This window comes from Pristis pectinata, chromosome 17 (genome assembly GCF_009764475.1).
Source record: "Pristis pectinata isolate sPriPec2 chromosome 17, sPriPec2.1.pri, whole genome shotgun sequence".
Classification (NCBI taxonomy): domain Eukaryota; kingdom Metazoa; phylum Chordata; class Chondrichthyes; order Rhinopristiformes; family Pristidae; genus Pristis; species Pristis pectinata.
This window is the reverse complement of record NC_067421.1, coordinates 43,477,717-43,501,890: the sequence shown is the minus strand read 5'-3', so window position 1 is coordinate 43,501,890 and position 24,174 is coordinate 43,477,717. Positions and strand designations below refer to the sequence as shown.

At 50.0% G+C, this 24,174-nt stretch overlaps 1 protein-coding gene across 1 annotated transcript; it reads right to left on the bottom strand.

The window, feature by feature from the left end:
* Positions 1-718: 718 nt before the first annotated feature.
* On the bottom strand, positions 719-22,534 carry ogfod2 (2-oxoglutarate and iron-dependent oxygenase domain containing 2). Its single transcript, XM_052031905.1, has 7 exons — positions 22,157-22,534; positions 19,860-19,916; positions 17,342-17,452; positions 10,758-10,857; positions 7,396-7,520; positions 4,504-4,761; positions 719-2,660 (listed from the first exon to the last, which is right to left on the bottom strand). Exons 1-7 carry the CDS (start codon positions 22,271-22,273, stop codon positions 2,385-2,387), a joined length of 1,044 nt encoding a protein of 347 aa, XP_051887865.1. The 5' UTR covers positions 22,274-22,534; the 3' UTR covers positions 719-2,384.
* Between the last annotated feature and the right edge of the window lie 1,640 nt (positions 22,535-24,174).

The window sequence follows — 24,174 nt, the reverse complement described above, 5'->3', positions numbered from 1 at the left end:
AGTCACATACAGATGGGGCTGGGGGAGGCCAGCGCACACCCACCTCTGAGGGGTATTTGTGAACCACATCTGGTTTTAGATCAATCCAGCAAAAACCTGCAGATGCAGGAAATCTAAAATAAAGACATAAACTCGCTGGAAATACTGAACAGGTCAGACAGCATCCACTCCTTTACTGCAGGGCAATGGATTATAAGAGTAGGAAAGTTTTGAAAGCAACTTTACAGTGCCCGATGTATAGTTTTGGTTTTATGTATCAGGAAGGATGTCCTTGCATTGGAGCAGAGCAGTGCATCCAGGAGTGTGAAGAGTGAGTGAGGAAGTGGAGTTCAGGCGAAATTTGGATCAGAGATGATCTCACTGAACGGTGGAGCAGGCTGGGAGGACAGACTGGCCAACTCCTGCTCTCACTCCACATCTGATGTAGGCAGAGCTGAGCTTTCATCAGCTGATGGTTTCCAACCTAATACACTGGAAACATTCTCCCTCTGTTGATGCTGCCTAACTCTGAGTACTTCCAGTATTTCCTTGGCCAGTGTTATGTTTGCCATTACCGAGACCTTTTTAAAAATTCCAACTTAACCAATTGAATTTAAATTTCCCACAGATTTGAACTTGACTCTCTGGATCAAAGGCCCAGATGAGGTGGGAAGAGGAGGGAGGATGATGTAAGAAGCTCCAAGGGTACACGGACAAGCGACTGCAGCAAGCCGCTAGCAATGGTAAGTTGGCTTTATTGTAAGAGGTGAAGAGTAAGGATGCCTTACTGCAGTTACACAGGGCCTTAGTCAGACAACACGGAGTATTATGTATCGTTTCCATCTCCAATGATACACAATGCTGCAGTATGATCTCACTAGCCACTGAGGGAGAGCAGTGAGGGTTCGCCGGCCGGTTTCCAGGGTGGCACGTATGCCATACGAGAAGACTGAGACGGTATTCTCTAGTGTTTAGAAGAATGAGAGGAGACCTCACAAAGTTCTTACAGAACTTGACGGGCCAGATGCAGAGAGGACATCGAGAATGGAGGCCACGGTCGCAGAAGGGGTCAGCCATTTAGGGCTGAGATGAGAAGCAGTGAATCTCTAGCAAAGGAATTCTCTTCCCCAGAGGGCTGTGGAGACTCGGTCACTGAGGTCACTCCAGAGATTAATAAATTTCTGATATCACGGGATAGGGGGACAAAGGACATTGAGGTAGAAAATCAGCAGATGCTGGAAATCTGAAACAAAAACAGAAAATGCCGGAAACACTCAGCAGGTCAGGCAGCATCTGTGGGAAGAGGAACAGAGTTCATATTTCAGGTGAGGGATGTTCTGACAAAGGGTCTCCAACCTGAAACATTAACTCACAGATGCAGCCTGACCAGCTGAGTACTTCTGGCATTTTCTATGATCTTGAGGAGATGATGGAGAGGAACTGCAGCCCCTAGTTCATGTTACAACCATGATCATTGTTCTCCGCTGGCCTCATGAAATATCTGGTAACTCAGCGATGGAAACATTTCTCAGACATTAACTGTGCCGTTCACTGGGTACAGAAGTACCCAGATGACATTCCCTCACTGGATCCTGAACACAAATGTGTGGAATCCAGTCCTCAGACCATCTTACATTAACACAGGCTCCAGACTGACCCAAAATTGGTTCAGCTGCCAATATACAACCTGTGCACAGCGAACAGGTGCCAGGTACAAAGGACTCATTGTCAAATCATCCGCAGGTGTGAGTACCAGTTCCCTAACTTCTGCAGATCAGGACAAAAGGTGCACAACTGGGGAATGAAACATCAGTTAGTTGCCTCTGTAGCAATCCAGGTCGAGGGTGTGTGCCCTTTTACACACACACATTCTCTCTCTCACACACAGAGCTCCACTCAGACACACACACACACAGAGCTCCATACAGACACACACACACTCAGACACACACACACACACACACACAGAGCTCCACACAGGCACCTCCACACAGACACACACACACACACACACACACCCCTCCACACAGTCACACACACTCACAGATACCCCCGAACACACACACTCACACAGAGCTCTAGACACACACACTCACAGACACACACTCAGACACCTCCAAACAGACGCGCGCATGCGTGCGAACACACACACACACACACACACACACACACACACACAGTTACCAGACTTTAGGAAGAAATATTCATTTAAAGAAAAAAATGGAAGCTTTTCTCAAATTCTTTGACTACAGAAGGCACTTCTTGCACCAACGATTGTTAATCAGCCAAGCACTAACAGTGGTGACACATGGACGGCTGGAGACTGGAGCTCTCCCAGCCGGACGAGGATGCGATAGATGATCAAACGGGAGCAGGCTGTGCACAGCGGTCCCACAGCCAGTTCACTAGTTTAAGGAACAGACATCCACTGACGGCCGCTGGTCCTCTGAAGGCGTGGCAGTAAACCCATCCCCAAACCCAACCGCGTCCTCCAGTTGTGGCTTTCTGTCACACATCGGACACAGCTGGTTACGGACCTGCGACGACCGCATCCACACGATCAGGTTCCAGCGTTCCCCCGAGGAGATGGGCAGTGCCCCATGACAGTGCTGGCCCCGGTGGAGCAAGCCGTGGCCCACTCTGTGTTCGATCTCGACACACTCGCTCTGACTCACCCGGACCTGAAACCACACACATACAGGCCACTGGTCAATATCAACAGACACCCGGGTAGTGGCTGTTTCCTTGGAATCAAGAGTCCAGGGAAAGATTTCAAATCCCACCATACCCTGACAATCTGCATTTTGTGAAGCTGCAGCTGATGTCAGCTAAGGGTTGTGGGTAAAGTCAGCCGGTTCACTGCCTGGGTCAGAGGACCAGGCACACCATCCACACAGCCGACCGACAGCTGACAGGGCAGCCTCCCTGAGAGGTTAAACCGGGGCACACCTTCTCTCTCTGGGATGAACATGCAAGTTCCCAAACAGGGAGTGTTCCCCACTGCCCCGGGACCAACATCAATAAGAACACGTTACCTGGCCGTTATTATGTTGCCGCACTGGGATCTCACTGTACACACCAGCTGCTAGGTTTCCTACATCAGGGACCGCGGTTCGAAGGACCACGGCTGTAAAACACTGTGGGACGTTTGGGAATGCAGAACGGGAAAGCTAACCTTTCCTTTAGAGAAGGAACCCCGTTCTGTCCCCTGGTCGAGCCTGTGTTGTGTGTTCAGAGGCTGGGATGGCGGCAGGCAAGCTATAGCTTTGGGCCACAGAGATGGGGACAGTAGTGCATGGAAAATGTCAGAGGGCTTTCAGTGTCGAAACCACTCTGCTTAAGGCAAGGTCTGACTGCTGAGAATTCTGCTCGTAAATAAAGTTTTTTAAACCTGTGTTGGCAGAAAAATTTGTTTTGCTGCAGCTTCTTAATTACTAGTTTAATTAGTTCAGCACAACATTGTGGGCCGAAGGGCCTGTTCCTGTGCTGTACCGTTCTATGTTCTTGCTGACAGGTGGGAACTTGGTCCAGCTAACATTGAGGAATGAGAGGTAGCTTCAGGTCCCCAAATGTCTACCCACAGGAATACATTGCTTTGTTCCTGATTTAGCCTGTCTGGGAACCGACCATACAGGCTTGGTGGGGCCAAGAGGTTTCTTGGCCTAACGGGCATGAAACATTGCTGCACTCCGAGGTTTAGAAGCAGATGTTGCAGCGTATTTGAACACTGGGGCTGGAGTACTGAACAAAAAGACCAATCTCATTTCAATGCACCCTTCACAACCACCGGGCAGCCCAAAGAACCTCACGGCCAATGAAATATCTCAGAAGTGTAGTCCCAGCGATGGGGTTGGAACTCTGGCAGCCAATGTGCACTCAGCAAGCTCCAATACATCAGTGACCAGATAACATGTGGTCAAGGGATAAATACTGACCAGGAAACAAGCACAACTAAGGGGCAGACATTAGGTGGCACTTCTGACAAGGTAGGTCACCCTCAGAGCTGCACTGGGAATCTCAGCCTCAATCTCACACTCAACTCTGTGAAGTGGGACCAGAACCCAAGATGTCATTACTCAGAATGGAGAATAGAGCGACTCAAGGACAGCTTCTATCCCTCCGTTATCAGACTCCTGAACGGACCTCTCATACGCTAAAGATGAACTGTTGATCTCCCAATCTACCTTGTCGTGGCCCTTGCATTTTACTTGTCGACCTGCACTGCACTTTCTCTGTAGCTGCAACACTATATTCTGCATTCGGTTTTTCTTTTTACTACCGCAGTGTAATGACATATGGAATGATCTGTCTGGTTGGCACACAAACAAAAGTTTTTCACTGTATCTTGGTACATGTGACAATAATAAACCAATACCAACACCACTAACCCATTACCAATGTGGCCAGGAGTGTCACAGTTACTGGTTACAGAAGGAAGGAGGAACACAATGTGTGGAAAACCTTAGAGAGGACACAACAATCTCTTGTGAAACTACATAGGACACGAGGTATTTTCTACAGTACCTGCCTCATGTCTCCAAAGTAGAGGTTTCCCTCATTAAAATCTTTCCCAAGTGACACATTCAAAGTAACTTCAGCATTGTCATAATGGAAACTCAAGTCCCGGTCTTGGTTCACGGCATACTTCACTACGAAAGCCTTGTGACTATCCATCCCCTGACCTCCATAGTCCGGGTAAAGAAGTGACGTAATTGGTTGAAGGTAATCCTCACGCAGTGATGTGATAAACATCTCATCAAACCCAAGTTCGTTCAAGAGCACCTTGATGGGATGGAGGATAGAAGGGTTTTATTGCACACCGTTTACATCAGCAGGCATTCCAACAATTAAACTAAAACCAACAAGACTGACTGAATTTATAATAAAAGCAAACACCTGCAGATGCTGTAAATCTGAAATAAAAACAGAAAATGCTGAGAACATTCAGCAGATCAGGCGACATCTGTAGAGACACAAATAGTTAACGTTTCAGGTCGATGACCTTTCATCAGAACTGGGAAAATTTAGCAACCAGGAGTTGCAGTGCAGGGAGAGGGGTGGGTTGGGTGTCTGGAATGAATAGCTGCAGACCAAGAGAAAATAGCTGAGAAAGTGTAAGGAGGACTTGTTAATGGCAGCTAATCTGTCTGAACATATAATCAGAGGGAGAATCTATCTGCTGCTGGCTATTGGAAGGCTGACAGTATAACCCCATCAATAGTGAGTGCACCTTTCTTATTCCTGAGCTCTATGGATGAGCCCTCCAGGATGTCCTAGGTGACACTGCGACATACTCCCTGACCAGCAGTGCAAGTCCCACCTCTTCGGAATCCTCTCTGCCGTGTGTGAAACATCAGAATCCTGCAAACTCCACACAGACAGCACCGGAGGCCAGGATTGAACTGGGTCACTGGAGCTGGAAGGCACAGCTCATGTGCCACCCATTCAACAAGATCATGGCTGATGTTCACAGTCACCCGGCTGTCCTGGTTCATCGAGAGTGTGCAGGATGACACACAGGTGGTGCTGCTGCCTCACTGCTCTGGCGACCCAGGTTCAGTCCCGACCTCCAGTGCTGCCTGTGTGCAGTTTGCATATTCTCTGCATGGGTGCTTTGCTTCCCTCTCGCATCCCACCACCTGCTGCACCACTGTGTTGTCCAGCATGCTCCCTTTCAATGAACGAGGACTGCCAGGTCACGAGGGGAACTGTCCACTGGAAATTACCCCTGGTGTAGGTAGAAGAATTAAGGGGATTGATGGGCAAGTGAGGGAAATAAGCGGGGGAATGAGACTGATGCGATTACTCACAACTGCAGAGACTTGATGGGCCAAATGGCCTCCTTCTCTGTCACGAGGAATGTGAGGTACAGGAGGCACCAAGGAAGGCAAACAGTACATTGGCCACTGCTAGAGTCACACAGCACGGAAACAGGCCCTTCGGCCCAACTCGTCCATGCCGACTGTGCTGCCCAGTGAGATGGTCCCCCCGCCCTCGTTTGGCCCATAGCCCTCTAAAACCTCTCCTACCCATGGACCTATCTCTATGGCTTTTAAATATCACTAATGTGCCCGCCTCAGCCACTATTTCTGGCAGCTCATTCCAAATACGCACCACCCTTTGTGTGAAGAAGCTGCCCCTGATGTCCCTTTTAAATCTCTCACCTCTGACCTTAAACCTATGCCCCCCTTGTTTTTAGCACCCCCTCCCTGGGAAAAAGACTGCGTGCTTTCACCCTGTCTATGCCCCTCGGGATCTTATACCCCTCTGTCAGGTCACCCTCAGTCTCCTGTGTTCCAGGGAATGAAGTCCTGGTCTACACAACCTCTCCTCGTACCTCAGGCCCCCAAGTCCAGGCAACACCCTGGAAAATCTTTTCTGCACTCTTTCTAGTTTAATAAAATCTTTCCTATAACAGGGCGACCAAAACTGTACACAATGCTCCAAGTGCGGCCTCACCAACGACTATATAACAGCAACACAACGCCCCGGCTCCCTTACTCAATGCCCTGACGGATGAAGACTGATGACATCGCGACATCTGCCACAATTATACAGTCTTAACGAGACCACGCCTTCTGCACGTTCTGGCCTCATCCAAAAATGGATGTCCTTACTTTAGTGGGAGCAACAGAGATCTATCACTGCCTTGTGGGATGGCAAGGTCTGTCATGTACGCCTCTCCTCTTTACATTCCCTGTACCGGGGCACCGAGGGGCAGGGGCCACAGTCTGTGTGCAGGGAGAAACTCCCTGTGGCTGAGGCTCCAAGGAGCAGGGGCCACAGTCTGTGTGCAGGGAGAACACTCCCTGTACCGGGGCACCGAGGGGCAGGGGCCACAGTCTGTGTGCAGGGAGAACACTCCCTGTGGCTGAGGCTCCAAGGAGCAGGGGCCACAGTCTGTGTGCAGGGAGAAACTCCCTGTGGCAGGGGCACTGAGGGGCAGGGGCCACAGGACAGAATAAGGCATCACCCAGTTAGCACTGGATGAGGAGCAAGTTCTTTGCTCAGAGGCCAATCAGCCTTTGGAACTGTCCACCCCATTGGTCTGTGGAGGCCCAATTACTGATGTCATCAAAACTAACACTGATTCCCTCTTTGTTATTGGAGGGAGATGGGGACGGGGCAGGAAGGCAGCGCTGAGGGAGAAGGTTGGCCATGACCTTGTTGAATGGCAGGGCAGGCTCGAGGGGCCAAATGGTTCTTCCTGCTCCTGTTTTCATGCATCCTTTACGTTGAAGCCCTTACCTCATCCAGGGGAAACAACCTCCCCACATCTACCCTGTTGACAATGTTATTGTGGTTCCAAGTAACTTCCCCAGACTCAGGTAGGGAGCTGTCACACAGCTGGTTTGCTTGTGAATCCGTTGATGGTGAGACATTTATCACAGCGGCTGACCCAGAGACAGACATTACCCCATAGTTATTCATGGTGTTGGGCCGACCCTTCGGCATGTCCGAGCATTCAAAGTTCTCCAGCTCCTCCACGAGCTGCCTGCAGAACTCCACGGTGAACACCGGGAAAGAATAAACTCTCTTGGCTAAAAGGAGAAATAAAATTGAACAACGAGTCACAGATGCATCGAGTCACAGAGCTGGGCAGCACAGATACAGGCCCTTCGGCCCACCACGTGCAGACCATCTACACCAATCCCATTTTCGGTCCATCTACACCAATCCCATTTGCCCGCATTAGGCCCGTACCCTGCACTGCCTTCCTATTCAAGTGTCTGCCTAAGCACCTGTTAAACGTAGTGCCTGTACCCAAGTCCATCACCTCCCCTTCAGCGACTTCCAGATATCAGCCACTCTCCGTGTAATAAACTTTCCCCTCAAATCCCCTTCGAAACTTCTCCCTCTCACTTTAAACCTCTGACTTTGATACCACCATGATGGAAAAAAACAATTCTGAACATCTACCCTATCTACCGTATAATTTTATACACCTCTATCAGGTCAACCCTCAGCCTCCTTCGCTCCAGGAAAAGCAATCCTAGCTTATCCAACCTCTCCCAGTAACTGAAGCTTTCCAATCCAGGCAGCATCCTGGTGAATCACCTCTGCACTCTGCAGCAAACCACATCCTTCCTTCAGTGTGGCAACCAGAATTGCACACAGTGCTCAGGTGCAGTCTGACCAGTGTTTTGTAAAGTAAGTTGTAACATAATGTCCCACTTTTCCATTCTGTGCCCTGCCCGATGAAGGAAAACATGTCAAATGCATTCTTCACAACTCTCTCCACCTGTGTGGCCACTTTCAGCGAACTATGAACTCAAACCCCAAGCTCCCTCTGTTCACCAACATTCCTTAGCACCCGAACATTTACTGTACATGTCCTACCCCAATTTGACTTACCAAGGTGCATCACCTCACACTTGTTGGGATTAAATTCCACCCGTCGACACTCTGCCCGATCCATCTGATCTACCCTGCTGTAGCCTTAGACAACCTTTCTTGCTATCACAACACCTAATTTCATGCCATCTGCAAATTTACTAATCTTGCCTCCTACATTTACATCCAAGTCATTAATAATTATCACAAACAACAAGGTTCCCAGCCCCGATCCCTGCGTATACCACTGGTCATGGGCCTCCAGTCAGTAAAGCATTCTCCCACCACGACACCCTGCCTCCTGTCACCAGGCCGAGCCAGCTTGCCTTGGATCCATGCACTGGATGCAAGGGGATTCAGCAGGATACTGCCTGGATTGGAGGACCTTAGTGATAGGGAGAGATTGGCTGCCAGGGGAGGTGGTGATATCGGATACAGGCATTACGTTGAAGAGGCTTTTAGACAGACACTTAAATAGTTAATATACAAATAGGCAATGCATAGAAGTGCAAATCTAGTGCAAGCAAATGGGATTAGTGTAGATCGGCATAACGGCCAGTATGGGCACGATGGGCTGAAGGGGCCACATCTGTGTTGTACAACTCCATGACTCTAGTGTTATCACAACATAGAGATTCGGCAAATATACAGACACGCGCAAATAATCAGACCAGTGACACTGCCCAATTTACTGGGTAATGTTCGGGAGCAGCACCTGCAGTGCCACTCACTGACACGTGGCTGGGCCACAGGTGGACACTGCCTTTGGTGGGTGACTCTGCTGGCAGAATATGGAGCCCAGCCCCATAAACCACCCTGACTATGGGGGAAGCTGGGAACAAAGACGTCTAACTGTTTCTATGTTTGACATTTAAAAACTAACAAAATTAAACCAAAAAAATTTTAAGAACTTAAAGGTAAAGCCAACTAAAATCACATAAAAGCACCTAGAAATAATATAAAAATATCAAACTAAAGCAAAGTAGTTTTAAAAAACTTGCCGGACTGGAATTCCAGTGACAGGCACAGGATAGGAAAGGCAATTCCCCAGTAAAATGGTCAGGGGTCCCAGCAAGACCAGGTCCAACTGTTGGACTCCGTGGGCAGTGCAGAGGCATAGCCAACGGACAGATTTCACCAGCTGATCACCAGTGGTTCCTTTCAGAAACTATGGTCACATCCAGTGAGGTTCAGCCCATTGTTTGCTCTCTGGTTACAATGAATTTGCTTTGAAATGTTTATTATTCAGGTTGCCAGCCCCAACATAAACCTCTGGGTAAAGGATGTGTGATGGAAGAGCTGGTGCAAGATGGAGGCTTTAGATATTTGGATCTTTGGGTTTAATTCTGAAGCAAATGGGACGTGTAGAAGCAGGACAGGTTACACCTAAACCAGAAGGGGACCAATATCCTTGCAGGAAGATTTGCTCACACTACTCAGGAGGGTTTAAACTAACTTAGCAGGGGGGTGGGAAACTCATTAGCAGGGTGGCAACTTGACTCAAATGTAGAGAATAAATCATCACGTCCAGTGCGCTGAGCAGACAGAGGCAGCTTCAGGAGAACTGGGGGGTAGTCAGGCTCAACTGTATGCCAGCAGCCTCACAGGCAAGTCAGATGAACATAGTGCACGGATCAGCACATGGAACTACAATGTTACTGCAATCACGGAAGTGGTTGATTGAAGGGCATGACAGGCAGCTTAATGTTCTGAGGTATGGAAGTTTCACATGTGACAGCACAGGTGGATAGGGTGGTGTAGAAGGCAATAAGGTACGCTTACCTTCATAGGTCAGGATATAGGATATAGTCGGGATGTTATGATGCAACTTTACAAATCACTGGTCAGACTGCACTTGGAGAACTGTGTGCAGTTCTGGTCACCACACTACAGGAAGGATGTGATTGCACTGGAGAGGGTGCAGAGGGGATTCACCAGGATGTTCCCTGGATTGGAGGAGTTTAGTTATGGGGAAACATGAGGTTAGTTTCCCCACTACGGTGTGCTGCCCTCTACCCCAGGTGACTGCTCTCAGAGTAAGTACCGGGCTCCTTTTCCCTGGAGCAAAGGAGGCCAAGGCGAGATGTGATGGGGGCATGTGAAGTCATGAGAGCACAGACAGGGCAGGCAGCCAGGATCTTTTCCCCATGGTAGGGGTAATAAAACCAAGAGGCCACAGGTTTAAAGTGAGAAGGAGGTTTAAAGGGGATCTGAGGGGTACGTTTTTTTGCACTGGGGAATGCACTGCCAGAAGTGGTGGGGGAATTACATACAATCACTTAAATAGGCAAGGTGTAGATGTTGCAAATGGTATTGGTGTGGGTGGGCACAGACGTGGTGGGCCAAAGGGCCTGTTTCTGGCCTCTACTACAACTTGACTGCATGACTCTCAGTATAAAGCACTGTTTCACATTTTCCCTCAAGCAGAGACTTTCAAGACGTGCCTGGTAGTGACTGGATTCGGTCCAACAGCCCTTCGAAATCTGCATCCTTACTTCTGCAATAGGCAACGATTTCACGGAATTCTGGAGCGAGGAAGTTTTCCTTGAAAAAACAAAGCAGCATCTTTTCTTATACTGCACCCAGCGTAAAAGGTTCTCATCTTGTACAGCAAACATTCTCTGCTGCTGAAATCTAGTAGCTAAATGTGACCAGATACAAGGGTGGGTTACGTACTTACTGAGGCAACACTACATCCAACTCTTACATTGTACACTGGGTAAAAACAAACAACTTGCATTAAGTAGCACCTTTCACAACACAGGACACCCCAGAGCACTCTTCTTAATTCTTTAATGGGATGGCCAACATTTATTGCCTATCTCACAGTCCCTGTGGGGTTGGGGGTGGGGGGTGGGTGAACTGTCTGGTGAGGAGCCCCCATGGTGCTGTTGGGGAGGGAGTTCCAGGATTTAGACTCAGTGACGATGAAGGACAAGCAACACATTTCCAAATCAGGATGGTGTGTGACTTGGAGGGGAACCTGCAGCTGGTGGTGTTCCCATCCTTCTTGTGGGTAGAGGTTGTGGGTTTGCTTATTGGAGGGGTCTTTTAAATTTTGTAGCTGGTACAAACTGTGATCAAGATGTGGTGAGTGAGTGGGTGGGTAGTTCACTGGGGTGCCAATCAAGCAGGCTGCTTTGTCTTGGATGGTATTGAGTTTCCATGATGCTGTTGGAGGTGACCTCATCCAGGCACTCCTGATGTGCCTTGTTAAAGGGCTGAAAAAGACTTTCATTGTCACACTATTTGTGTGGTTAGTCCAGTTGAGTTTCTGGTCAATGGTCACTCCCCCCAACCCAAGAATGTTGATGTTGGGGCACTCAGCAATGTGTAACAGGGATAGATAGTCGGACTCTCTCTTGTAGAGAAGGTCATTGTGTGGAGTAAATGTTAAATGCCACTCCAGGCCTGAACATCACCTGGCCCTGCAGTGTAGGCCGTTACCTACAAGGAGTTGCAAATGGAATTGACCACGGTGTGATCACCTCCAGCTGACTGTACAATGTACAGCCAATGGAGCAAAGTCACTGTTGTAACACAGGCAACGTGCAGCAAGCCCACTCACATGGCAAGGTTACATTAAATACAATCTCTTTTATGGCGTGGATTGAGACATAGATATTGGACAGGCGGCAGAGGATATCTCCTGTGTGTTTCTTTGAAGTAGTTCCACGGTAACATTTACACCTGATGGGACCTCGGTTCAAAGTTGTACAGAGGACTGCACCTCTGACACAGCAGTACTTCCTCGGTGCTGCACCACCGCATCTTCTGATTCAGAGACAACAGCTTTCCACAAAGCCATGGGAAATGCTGAACCAATCCAAATTAATAACTTTTCACATAAAAAAAACAATAATTCCACCAAGAGTTTTGAAAACTGTGAATGCTCCAACCTGGTAAGACTGACTGTGTCTGTGTGGCTTTGGTAGCTCAGTGAATTAATCTTTGGATCAGGGAGATCTCCATCTCCACCTGCAAATCCGCTGCCCGATGGAAGCAAAGTTTAACAAAGGCAGTGGGTAATGTAGGAGTTAGCAACTGATATCTGCCATGATGGAGAGATGGCTGTCTTTGAACAACCATGCAACTAGTCGAGTGGGGGCTGGCCTGCGCAGGCGCGGCGCGGGCAGCTTAAAAAAGCAAACAGCCTATAGAGCGGGCAGAGGAGTGAGAGGCAGCAGAGTGGTCGGGCTTTGGCTCAAGGGGCTTCGGCGTGAAGGGGCAAGGAGGGTAAGTAGCTGGTAAGTAGGTAAAGGCAAGGTTTACCTCTTGTCTTATAGATTTGTAGGTGGGATTAACTAGGGGGAAAAAAAAGGTAGTCAGATGTAGGACATGGTCATATGCTGCAGCTGTTTGATGTGGGAACTCGTGGACCTTGCTGCGGTCCACGATGGCCACATCTGCAGTAAGTGCTTGAGGCTAGACGAACTTCAACTCAGAGTTGATGAGCTGGAGTCGCAGCTACAAACACTGCGCAGCATAAGGGAGGGAGAGAGTTATGTAGACACGGTCCATCAGGTGACAGTCACCCCCCTTAGAGCAGGTACATCTGAGGTTCAGGATGCAGATAGAATGGTGACTGTCAGGGGAGGGAAGAGGAAGAAGAAGTCAGGCAGGCAGACAGAGCAGGAAACCCTGGAGGCTGTTCCCCTCAGAAACAGGTTTTCTGCCTTGGAGGCTGTTGAGGGGGATGACCTGCAGGGGCCTAGCTGCAGTAACCAGGTCTCTGGCACTGGGACTGGTACTGCTGCTTAGAAGGGAAGGGTGGGAAAGAGACATGCGGTAGTGATAGGGGACTCGATAGTCAGGGAAACAGATAGGAGGTTCTGTGGCAGTGAGCATGAATCCCGGGTGGTATGTTGCTTCCCAGGTGCCAGGGTCTGGGATGTCACTGATCGGGTTCACAGGATTCTTGAGCAGGAGGGAGAGCAGCCAGAAGTTGTGGTCCATGTTGGCACCAACGACATAGGTAGGAAGGGGGATGAGGTCCTGAAGAGCGAGTTCAGGGAGCTAGGCAGAAGACTGAGGAACAGGACCTCAAGGGTAGCAATCTCGGGATTGCTGCCAGTGCCACACGATAGTGAAGGCAGGAACAAGAGGAGGTGGCAGATAAATGCGTGGCTGAGAAGTTGGTGCAGGAGGGAGGGTTTTAGATTTCTGGATCATTGGGATCTCTTCTGGGGAAGGTGGGACCTGTACAGAGAGGACGGGTTACACCCGAACCAGAAGGGGGCCAATATCCTTGCGGCTAGGTTTGCTGGGGTGGTTCGGGAGGGTTTAAACTAGTTTGCAAGGGAGAAGGGAACCGGAGGAGTAGGTCAGAGGAAGAAGGGGATGAGGAAAAGTTAGATCAAACAGGTAGAGAGGCTTTGGGGAAGGAGAAGCAGAATACAGGCTGTAAAAGTAGTAAGGTAGATGGACTGAAGTGTGTTTACTTAAATGCAAGAAGTGTCAGGAATAAGGGGGATGAACTGAGGGCTTGGATAAGTATGGGGGACTATGATATTGTGGCTATTACTGAGATGCGGCTGACGTCAGGTCAGGAGTGGATATTGAATATTCCTGGTTTTCGGTGTTTTAAGAGGGATAGGGAAGGGGGGAGAAGAGGAGGAGGGGTGGCGATACTGGTCAGGGACACTGTTACGGCTGTGGAAAGGATGGATGTTGTAGAAGGATCATCTCTAGAGTCTGTATGGGTGGAAGTAAGGAACAAGAAAGGAGCAGTTACTCTACTAGGAGTATTCTATAGGCCCCCCCAGTAGCAGTAGAGATATAGAGGAGCAGATTGGCAGGCAGTGTTTGGAGAGAAGCAAAAATAACAGGGTTGTTATAATGGGAGACTTCAACTTCCCGAATATAGACTGGAACCTGCTTAGTGCCAAAGGTTTAGATGGGACGGAATTTGTTAAATGTGTCCAGGAGGGATTCCTGACGCAGTATGTCAACAGGCCGACTAGAGGGAATGCCATGTTAGATCTAGTTTTAGGAAATGAACCGTGACAGGTGAAGGATCTGTTGGTGGGTGAGCATCTGGGGGACAGTGACCATTGCTCCATAACCTTTAAAATTGTCATGGACAGGGACAGGTGCAGAGAGGACAAGGAGATATTTAATTGGGGAAGGGCGAACTATGAGGCTATAAGGAGAGAACTTGGGAGTGTAAATTGGGATGTCTTTTTTGAAGGGAAATATACCATGGAGATGTGGTCGATGTTCAGGGATCTTATGCAGGATGTTAGGGATAAATATGTCCCGGTGAGGCAGAGAAGGAATGGCAGGGTGAAGGAACCGTGGGTGACGAGAGAGGTGGAACGACTTGTTAGGGAGAAGAAGGTAGCATACGTGAAGTATAAGCAGCAAGGTTCAGACAGGGCCTGTGAGGAATATAGGGTAGCGAGGAAGGAACTTAAGAAAGGGCTGAGGAGAGCTAGAAGGGGACATGAAAAGGCTTTGGCTAGTAGGGTTAAGGAAAATCCCAAGGCCTTTTTCACCTACGTGAAGGGTAGGAGGATGGCTAGGGTAAAGGTAGGTCCAATTAAAGACAAAGGTGGGAGAATGTGCCTGGAGGCGGCGGAAGTGGGAGAAGTTCTCAATGAGTACTTCTCTTCGGTATTCACCAAGGAGAGGGGTCTTGATGACGCGGAAGGGAGTGCTGGTAAGGGTAATGTTCTCGAGGTTGTAGATATCAGGAGAGAGGATGTGTTGAAGTTGTTAAATAATATCAAGACAGATAAATCTCCGGGGCCTGATGGGATTTTCCCCAGGCTGCTTCGAGAGGCGAGGGAAGAGATTGTTGAACCGCTGGTAAGGATCTTTGAGTCCTCGTTGTCCACGGGGATGGTGCCGGAGGATTGGAGGGTGGCGAATGTTGTCCCCTTGTTCAAAAAAGGTAGTAGGGATAGTCCAGGGAATTACAGACCGGTGAGTCTCACGTCTGTGGTGGGTAAGCTGTTAGAAAGGATTCTAAGGGATAGGATCTATGAACACCTAGAGAATCATGGACTGATTAGGGACAGCCAGCATGGCTTTGTCAAGGGAAGATCTTGCCTCACAAGCCTGATAGAGTTCTTTGAGGAGGTGACCAGGAAGATTGATGAGGGTAGTGCAGTGGATGTGATCTATATGGATTTTAGTAAGGCGTTTGATAAGGTTCCTCATGTTAGGCTTCTTCAGAAGGTCAGAGGCCAAGGGATCCAGGGAAGCTTGGCTGTGTGGATTAGGAATTGGCTTGCCTGTAGAAAGCAGAGGGTTGTGGTGGAGGGAGTGCCCTCGGATTGGAGGGCAGTGACTAGTGGTGTCCCGCAGGGATCGGTTCCAGGACCTCTACTTTTTGTGATATTTATAGATGACTTAGATGAGAGGGTGGAAGGCTAGGTTAGTAAGTTTGCGGACGACACTTAAGATCGGTGGTGTTGTGGATAGTGTGGAGGGCTGTTGGAGCTTGCAGAGCGATACTGATAGGATGCAGAGCTGGGCTGACAAGTGGCAGATGGAGTTCAATCCGGAGAAGTGTGAGGTGGTACACTTTGGAAGGACAAACTCCAGGGCAGAGTACAGGGTAAATGGCAAGGTACTTGGCAGTGTAGAGGAGCAGAGGGATTGGGGGGTTCATATTTACGGTTCACTGAAAGTTGCCTCACAGGTGGATAGAGCAGTTAAGAAGGCCTATGGGATGTTAGCTTTCATAAGTCGTGGGATTGAGTTTAAGAGCCGCGAAGTGATGATGCAGCTTTACAAAACTCTAGTTAGACCACACTTAGAGTACTGTGTTCAGTTCTGGTCACCGCATTATAGGAAGGATGTGGAGGTGTTGGAGAGGGTGCAGAGGAGATTTACCAGGATGCTGCCTGGTTTAGAGAGTATGGAATATGAGGAGAGGCTTAAGGTGCTAGGGCTTTATTCACTGGAAAGGAGGAGGATGAGACGAGACATGATAGAGGTATATAAAATATTGAGAGGAATAGATAGACAGTCAGCGCCTCCTTCCCAGGGCACCAATGCTCAAGACAAGACGGCATGGCTTTAAGGTTATGGGTGGGAAGTTCAGGGCAGATGTCAGGGGGAGGTTTTTTCACCCAGAGAGTGGTTGGTGCATGGAATGCACTGCCTGGGGTGGTGGTGGAGGCAGATACATTGAACAGGTTCAAGAGCTTGTTGGATAGGCACATGGAGGAATGTGAGATGGAGGGATATGCGGGAGGAAAGGGTTAGGTAGTGTGAGGGTGGTTTGATGGACGGCACAACATGGTGGGCCGAAGGGCCTGTTTCGTGCTGTATGGTTCTATGGTAAATGCAGTAACACTGACCTACCCCACACACTCAACACCCACCCAGACTGAGAAAGAGATGGAAGAACTGTGGGGAACATAACAGACTTGGAACAGAAAACAGTGTACGCACCGTCACTGAATTAATCTAACAGGACGGGGTAACTGTTTAACACAGATCTCCCGGCACTGTATGTGCCAACTGCAGTCCTTTGTGTTGTACACATTGGCAATCTACTCAAGTCAGTGCTATCGACATCCACTCATTGATGATTACAGAGTCTGCCTTGTATAATTAGACCCTTGTTCATAGTCAACTTCAGTCACTTTGGCACTTTTCACATATTTCATCAAAGTTAGTAAACTACTTGCCTGCGTTTGTAGTTCCTCACTCTTCCCTGTCTCTGCAATATCAGCATGAAAATCTGTGCACTAACATCCGCTGCCTTTAGCACTTAGAGCCAGCTGTGGCTGTCCCTCAGGACCCAGCTGTGACTGCCCCTCAGGACCGCTCTTCAGAGGGGGGCAAGTTTCAAACAAAAGATAAAATGCGAGTCCAGTTTCAGTGAGAACACAGACCATTTCAAAACATCTTGAACCCAAACTAAATCTGTAGTAGGTGCTGCTGAAGACATCAGTTGGAGAACCACGAATGTCTCTGGTATTTCCCTGTGATTTACTCTGTGTCCTGTGTTAATGAGCCAAGTCTTTAAAAATGCCCTAGGTGTGCTGTTGTTTGACACAGCTGGACGTACCTGTAAAATGTAGACAGCAGGATTCAGCGGTTTGTAATGTGCTGAAATAATTGCCACTCTCTCCAAACTGGCCTGGCTAAGCAGCCTCCTTCTCTGAACTTCCTGGTCAATCTGAGAGGACAGGGAAAAGTGATATTTACAGCCAATGATTTTCAAACTGCATTTCTCAGAATTACCCTAAAAGGCTTCCTACTACAGTGTTACAACAGACCTGATCACATAGCAAGATCCCACAAGGAGCAAAGATCACTACAAGCGAGGAAGGGCATTCAAACCATCTTAATCCACCAGGAAAGGAAATGCAAAAATATCAGCAAACAACAGTGACTTAAACAGTGAAAGGGTCTGCTCTGTTCTGCCTGGTGATTCTCCCACAATAGTGACTACATCCAAATGCATCTGCATGTCCCAGAGCCGTGAAGACACAGCAGAAATACATTTCCTTTTATTCCACATTTTGATTTTCAGGAAGGCCTTGATAAAGTCCCACATAAAAGGTTTGTGGGTAACCTTAAAGTACATGGCATTGGGGGTAACCTACTGTGTAGATTGAAAACTGATTGATAGACAGGAATAGAGAGCAGGAATAAACAGATCTTCTTCGAGTAACACAGGGATCAGTCCTGGGCAATATACATCAATGAAACAGAATATAATCTGAAGTTTGCCAACAGGTGGATTTTGAGTTGTGAGGAGGATGCAAAGACAATGTAGATGGAATGAGTGGGCACAACTTGACAGAGGAAGAAAACACCAAAATACGTCAAGTCCTCCACCGGCACCAAAAACAGACAGGCATCACATTATCTAAGTGGTGATAGACTGGGTGTGCTGATGTACAAAGGGACCTGGATGTCCTTGAACACCAGTCACTAAAAACAAACATACAAGTGCAGCAAGCAGTTAACAAAGCAAGTGAAATGTTGGCCTTCAGAGAAAGAGGTTTTGAGTACAAGAGAAAGGATGTCTCACTACAATTATACAGTTCTTGGCAAGACCACACCTGGAACACCGAGTACAGTTTTGGTTTCCAACCTAAGGATATACTTGCTATTGAGGAAGCGCAGCAAAGGATCGTCAGACTGCTCCTGGAACAGCAGGACTACAGGGGGAGGAGAGATCAGGTCGGCAACGTTTGTAATCAGCAGAGTTTAGAAGAATGGCAGGGGATCTAATTGAAACCTGCAGAGTTTCAATAGAGATAGGTAGACCAGTTGTGGGGAGGACCTTTCTCCTGGCTAGTCACTAGAACAAGGGGTCACAGCGCCAGAAACAGAGCAAGAATCTTCTGATGCCAGAAGTTGATGAACCTGTGGAATTCTCCACTGCAGAGGGAAGTAGACGGGAAGTCACTGAATACATTTAACAAGATGGATACATTTCCAGAAACAAAAGAGATCAAGGGATATGGGGAGAGAGCAGAAATTAGGTATTGAGACAGATGATCAGTACCACCCCTCCCACGGTGTGACCCTCCCTCAGTACCGCCCCTCCCACACTGTGACCCTCCCTCAGTTGGCGGTGTACATGCACCTGTCTACATCAATGGTGCTGAGGTCGAGAGGGTTGACAGCTTCAAGTTCCTGGGAGTGAACATCACCAACAACCTGTCCTGGACAAACCACGTGGATGCCATGGCCAAGAAAGCTCATCAGCGCCTCTACTTCCTCAGGAGGCTAAAGAAATTCGGTTTGTCCCCTTTGACTCTCACCAACTTTTACCGATGCACCACAGAAAGCATCCTATCAGGATGTATCACGGCTTAGTACGGCAACTGCTCTGCCCAAGACTGCAAGAAGCTGCAGAGGGTTGTGGACACAGCCCAGCACATTATCGACACCAGTCTCCCCTCCTTGGACTCTGTCTTTACCTCCCGTTGTCTTGGTGAAGCAGCCAGCATAATCAAAGACCCCACCCACCCGGGACATTCTCTCTTCTCTCCTCTCCCATCGGGTAGAAGATACAGGAGCCTGAGGGCACGTACCACCAGACTTAAGGACAGCTTCTACCCCACTGTGATAAGACTACTGAACGGTTCCCGTATACAATGAGATGACCTATGACCTCACGATCTACCTTGTTGTGACCTTGCACCTTATTGCACTGCACTTTCTCTGTAGCTGTGACACTTTACTCTGTACTGTTATTGTTTTTACCTGTACTACATCAATGCACTCTGTGCTAATTCAATGTAACTGCACTGTGTAATGAATTGACCTGTAAGATCGGTTTGTAAGACAAGTTTTTCACTGTACCTTGGTACAAGTGACAATAATAAACCAATACCTATACCGCCCCTCCCACAGTGCGATGGTCCCTCCACAATAAATGATGGGTGTGAACAGACCTAATCTCAGTAATCTGTGGGACCAGTTACCAACATGTAGGCTGGTTCACCTTAACAAAGACCATGAGGTAAAGTGGAGGTACTGGAAGGTGGGAGCAGAGCAGGCAATATGACACTGGGTGTGACAGTACAGTACATGTAGAATTGGGCAGACAGTAGGTTTGCTTTTACCTTAGCTTGAACCTCTTTGAACTGTTCTTCAGTCTTGCATCCTTTGCTTTGTAAAATCTGGGATAAGGCAAATTTTATGTTAATGAAAGAAACTGATATACTGCAAGCCTCATTAAAAAGCAAAAGCCCAGTTCCAGATGCAACCCTGTGAGACATCTGCAGTGTTTGCGGAGGAACAGCCATGTCACCTCTAAATGCAGAAACACTAGAGCTTTCCACAACAGACTGAAGAATGGGTTATGTGTCTCAGATCTCTGCTCCATTGCCGACAAAGAACATAGAACAGTACAGCACAGAACAGGCCCTTCGACCCACGATGTTGTGCCGACATAGCTAATCCCTCCTACCTAAAGAATGCCCATGTCCCTCCATTTTCCTCTCATTCATGTGCCCATCCAAGCCCCTCTTAAAAGCCCCCAAAGAATTTGCCTCCACCACCCTATCAGGCAACACATTCCAGGCATCCACCACTCTCTCAGTAAAAAACCTGCCCCTCACGTCTGTTCTGAACCTACCCCCCTCACCTTAAATACATGCCCTCTGGTATTGGATCGCTCAATAATGGGAAAAAGATATTGCTTGTCCACCCTATCTATGCCCCTCATCATTTTATACACTTCCAACAGATCACCCCTCAGCCTCTGCCGCTCCAGAGAAAAGAGCCCAAGTTTGTCCAGTCTCTCCTGATAGCACATGCCCTCTAATCCAGGCAGCATTCCAGTAAACTTCCTCTGCACCCTCTCTAAAGCCTCGATATCCTTCCTACAGTGAGGTGACCAGAATTGTACGCAATATTCTAAATGCGGCCTAACCAGAGTTCTATAGAGATGCATCATAACTTCTTAACTCCTATACTCAGTACCCCGATTAATAAATGAGAGCATTCCATAAGCCTTCTTAACCACCTGTTCTACCTGTGTAGCCACTTTCAATGAGTCATGGACTTGCACCCCAAGGTCTCTCTGCTCTTCAACACTATTAAGGGTCTTACCCTTAAGAGTGTACTGCCTCTTGACATTAGTCCTACCAAGGTGCAACACCTCATATTTATCTGGGTTAAACTCCATCTGCCATTTCTCTGCCCACATCTGCAACTGTTCTATATCACACTGTACCCATCGCCAGTCTTCTACACTATTCACAACTCCACCAATCTTGGTATCGTCTGCAAATTTACCAACCCATCCATTAACATACTCATCCAGGTTATTTACGTACATCACAAACAGCAGAGCTCCCAGTACAGATCCCTGTGGAATACCACTACTCACAGGCCTCCAGCCTGAATAAGTCCCTTCAACCACCACCCTTTGTCTTCTACCGCCAAGCCAGTCTGGATCCACACAGCCAATTCTCCACTGACCCCATGCATCCGAACTTTCTTGATTAACCAATTATGTGGGACCTTGTCAAATGCCTTACTGACCATTTGCCTAATTTAAAATCATGGAGAAGGGAGTGGAGAAGGAATGTTCCTCTCAGAGGCTTGGAAGCTTCAGAATCACTGAGGCAAAGAATGACAAACATTCTTCCCCTACACATCCCCCTCCCCGCACCTCACCCTGTCCCCCTCCCCCACCTACCTCCCTGTCCCCCACCTCACCCTGCCCTCCTCCCCCACCCCTGTCCCCCACATCCCCCTCCCTGTCCCCCTCCCCACCTCACCGTCCCCCTCCCCCACCTACCCCCCGTCCCCACCTCACCCTGCCCTCCTCCCCCACCCCTGTCCCCCACATCCCCCTCCCTGTCCCCCTCCCCACCTCACCCTGTCCCCCTCCCCCACCTACCCCCCCGTCCCCCACCTCACCCTGCCCTCCTCCCCCACCCCTGTCCCCCACATCCCCCTCCCTGTCCCCCTCCCCCACCTACCCCCCGTCCCCCACCTCACCCTGCTCTCCTCCCCCACCCCTGTCCCCCACATCCCCCTCCCTGCCCCCCTCCCCCACCTCACCCTGTCCCCCACCCATCCCCCACATCCCTCACCCTCTCCCCCTCACCCTGTCCCCCTCCCCCAACCTACCCCTCCCTGTCCCCCTCCCCCCAGCCCAAGACCCCCCTGCCCCCACCCCAGACCTCCCACCACCCAGGACCCTCCTGCCACCCCTGTACCCCTCTTCCCCCCCACCCCTGAGCCTCTCCTCTCCCACCCACCCCACCCCCGACCCCCCTCCCAACCCAGCCCAACCCACCCCCGACCCCCCTCCCAACCCAGCCCAACCCACCCCCGACCCCCCTCCCAACCCAGCCCAACCCACCCCCGACCCCAGCCCCCCGGTCCCCTCCAGCCGCCTGCTTACGGGCCGGAGGTCGGGGGCGGCCGCCCGGTTCACATGGAGCCGGTAGTCCTGCAGGAAGATGTTGTCGGTGTAGAAGCAGCCGCAGGTGTAGAAGCGCCGGGCCCGGGCTCCCGCCATCCCCGCTCCGCCGCCCGCCGCCCGCGGGCCCCGGCCCCGCCCGGTCCCGCCCCCGCCATGGCCGGCGGCAGGCGCAGCGTCGCCACCCAGACCGAGCGGCCCCCGGGCCCCGAGGCCGCCGATCGGTACCGGCACGTCCAGCGGTACCTGGAGCGGGGCGTCTACAGCCCGGCCCTCAGCCCCCCGCAGCGCCGCAGCGTCCGGCGGCTCGCCGCCAACTTCGCGCTGGACCGTGAGTGGCGGCGGGGGGAGGGGGGTGGGGATGGGGGGGGGGAGGGGGAGGGGGGGTGGGGATGGGGGGGGAGGGGGAGGGGGGGGTGGGGATGGGGGGGGGAGGGGGAGGGGGGGTGGGGGGAGTGGGGGAGGGGGGGAGGGGGGAGTGGGGGAGGGGGGGGAGGGGGGGAGTGGGGAGGGGGCGGGGAGGGGGGGGATGGGGGCAGTGAGGGGGGCAGTGAGGGGGGGGCAGTGAGGGGGGGTGGGGGGGTAGTGAGGGGGGGAGTGGGGGGGAGGGGATGGGGCAGTGAGGGGGGGAGGGGGGGATGGGGCAGTGAGGGGGTTGGGGGATGGGGGCAATGAGAGGGGTGGGGGCGGTGAAGGGGGTGGGGGGAGTGATGGGGCAGGGGATGCTGATGGGTGGGGGGGCAACGTGCCAGGGAAGAGTTGGGGTCGTGGGAATGGACAGGGTCAGGGGAAGGGGTGCAATTCCAGCGGGGGGGGGAGGGCATCATTTGAAGGTTGTGGGGATGGGGAAAGGGGTGGAAATGGAGGGTGGTCGGGGGCAAGGGGAGAAAAGGGGTGAGGAGATGGGGAAGATGTGGGAAGGGAGAAGTGGGGCTGGGTGAGGCAGTGGGGAGAGAGGGAAGCGGAATGGGTGGGGAGTGAAGATTCAGGGGGAATAAGGGTGGTGGCTGTGGAGGGGAATTCTCTGATTCTTAAACAGGCAGATTATCTTCAATTCAAGGTGAAGGATTTGTTTTTAACGTAAGACATGGAAGTAGGAGCAGGTTGTACATGAGCAGAGGCTGGCTCGCGTGCTGGATGTCTCTGTGCTGCCCCTGAGCCATGGAACACACAAACAGGCCCTTCAGCCCACACGTCCATGCCAATGTTTTTGAACATCTACAGTGTTATTACTCCTGGAACTGATGTCAGACTCTGAGTTCAGAATACATATTGTGCACAAACTTAAATCAGCAAAAATACAGGCCAGTCCCATGGTATTTTAGCTTTATTAACTGTTATCAGACTTCTAAGCATGATGTAATAAGTAGGCCATTTGGTAAGATCACGGCTGCTGATCTACCTGCACTAACCCCATAACCCTTGCTTCCTTTAATGTCTATTGATCTCTCATTTTGCAAAGTTTCATTCTAATAACATTGCTTTGCTGAGGCTGTTATTCAGTTTTCTTGTCAGGGTCTTGCAAAAAAAAACAATATTCCATCTAGGCTTGAATCCCAAGAGGTCTTACTTGTTTTTTTTCAGTAGTTTTCAAGGATTCTTTCTGGATTAAATATTCCCCTGTTTTATTTCTCTTCTGTTTTCCTTCATGCCCAGTCCCTGGAGCCCACCTCCTGCTCCCCCCAACCAGCTGGGTGCCCGGTTCTATCCTGGCCCCATGCCCGCTGACATTGGAAGCGTTCCCTCTCTACGTGCCATCAAGTCGTAAAGCTGCCATCAAACAATGATTCCTTATCACTGTGTCAATGACATCTCTTCCAGTTTGTCCACATTGTCTCTGCCCCCATTTCTGTACAGTTCCCATCTGCAGGTTTACTTGACCATCTCCTCCAACAACAATGACCTTCCCCTCTGCTTGTGGGCCCTGCCACAAGAAATGCCCACACACAGTTCAAGCACCATGATCTGCTCGGGTCTGAGGAGAACGAGAGTCCCCTGTC

Bases quoted from the DNA above. Each gene is read 5' to 3' on its own strand.
- ogfod2 (XM_052031905.1), bottom strand. From the start codon at position 22,273: ATGGCGGGAGCCCGGGCCCGGCGCTTCTACACCTGCGGCTGCTTCTAC. The intron at 10,858-17,341 runs GTACGTCCAGCT...TGTTTTTTCAAG, and splicing joins CTGCTGTCTACATTTTACAG to GAAAACTTCCTCGCTCCAGA. The intron at 4,762-7,395 runs GTAATGTCTGTC...CATCCCATCAAG, and splicing joins ACACCATGAATAACTATGGG to GTGCTCTTGAACGAACTTGG.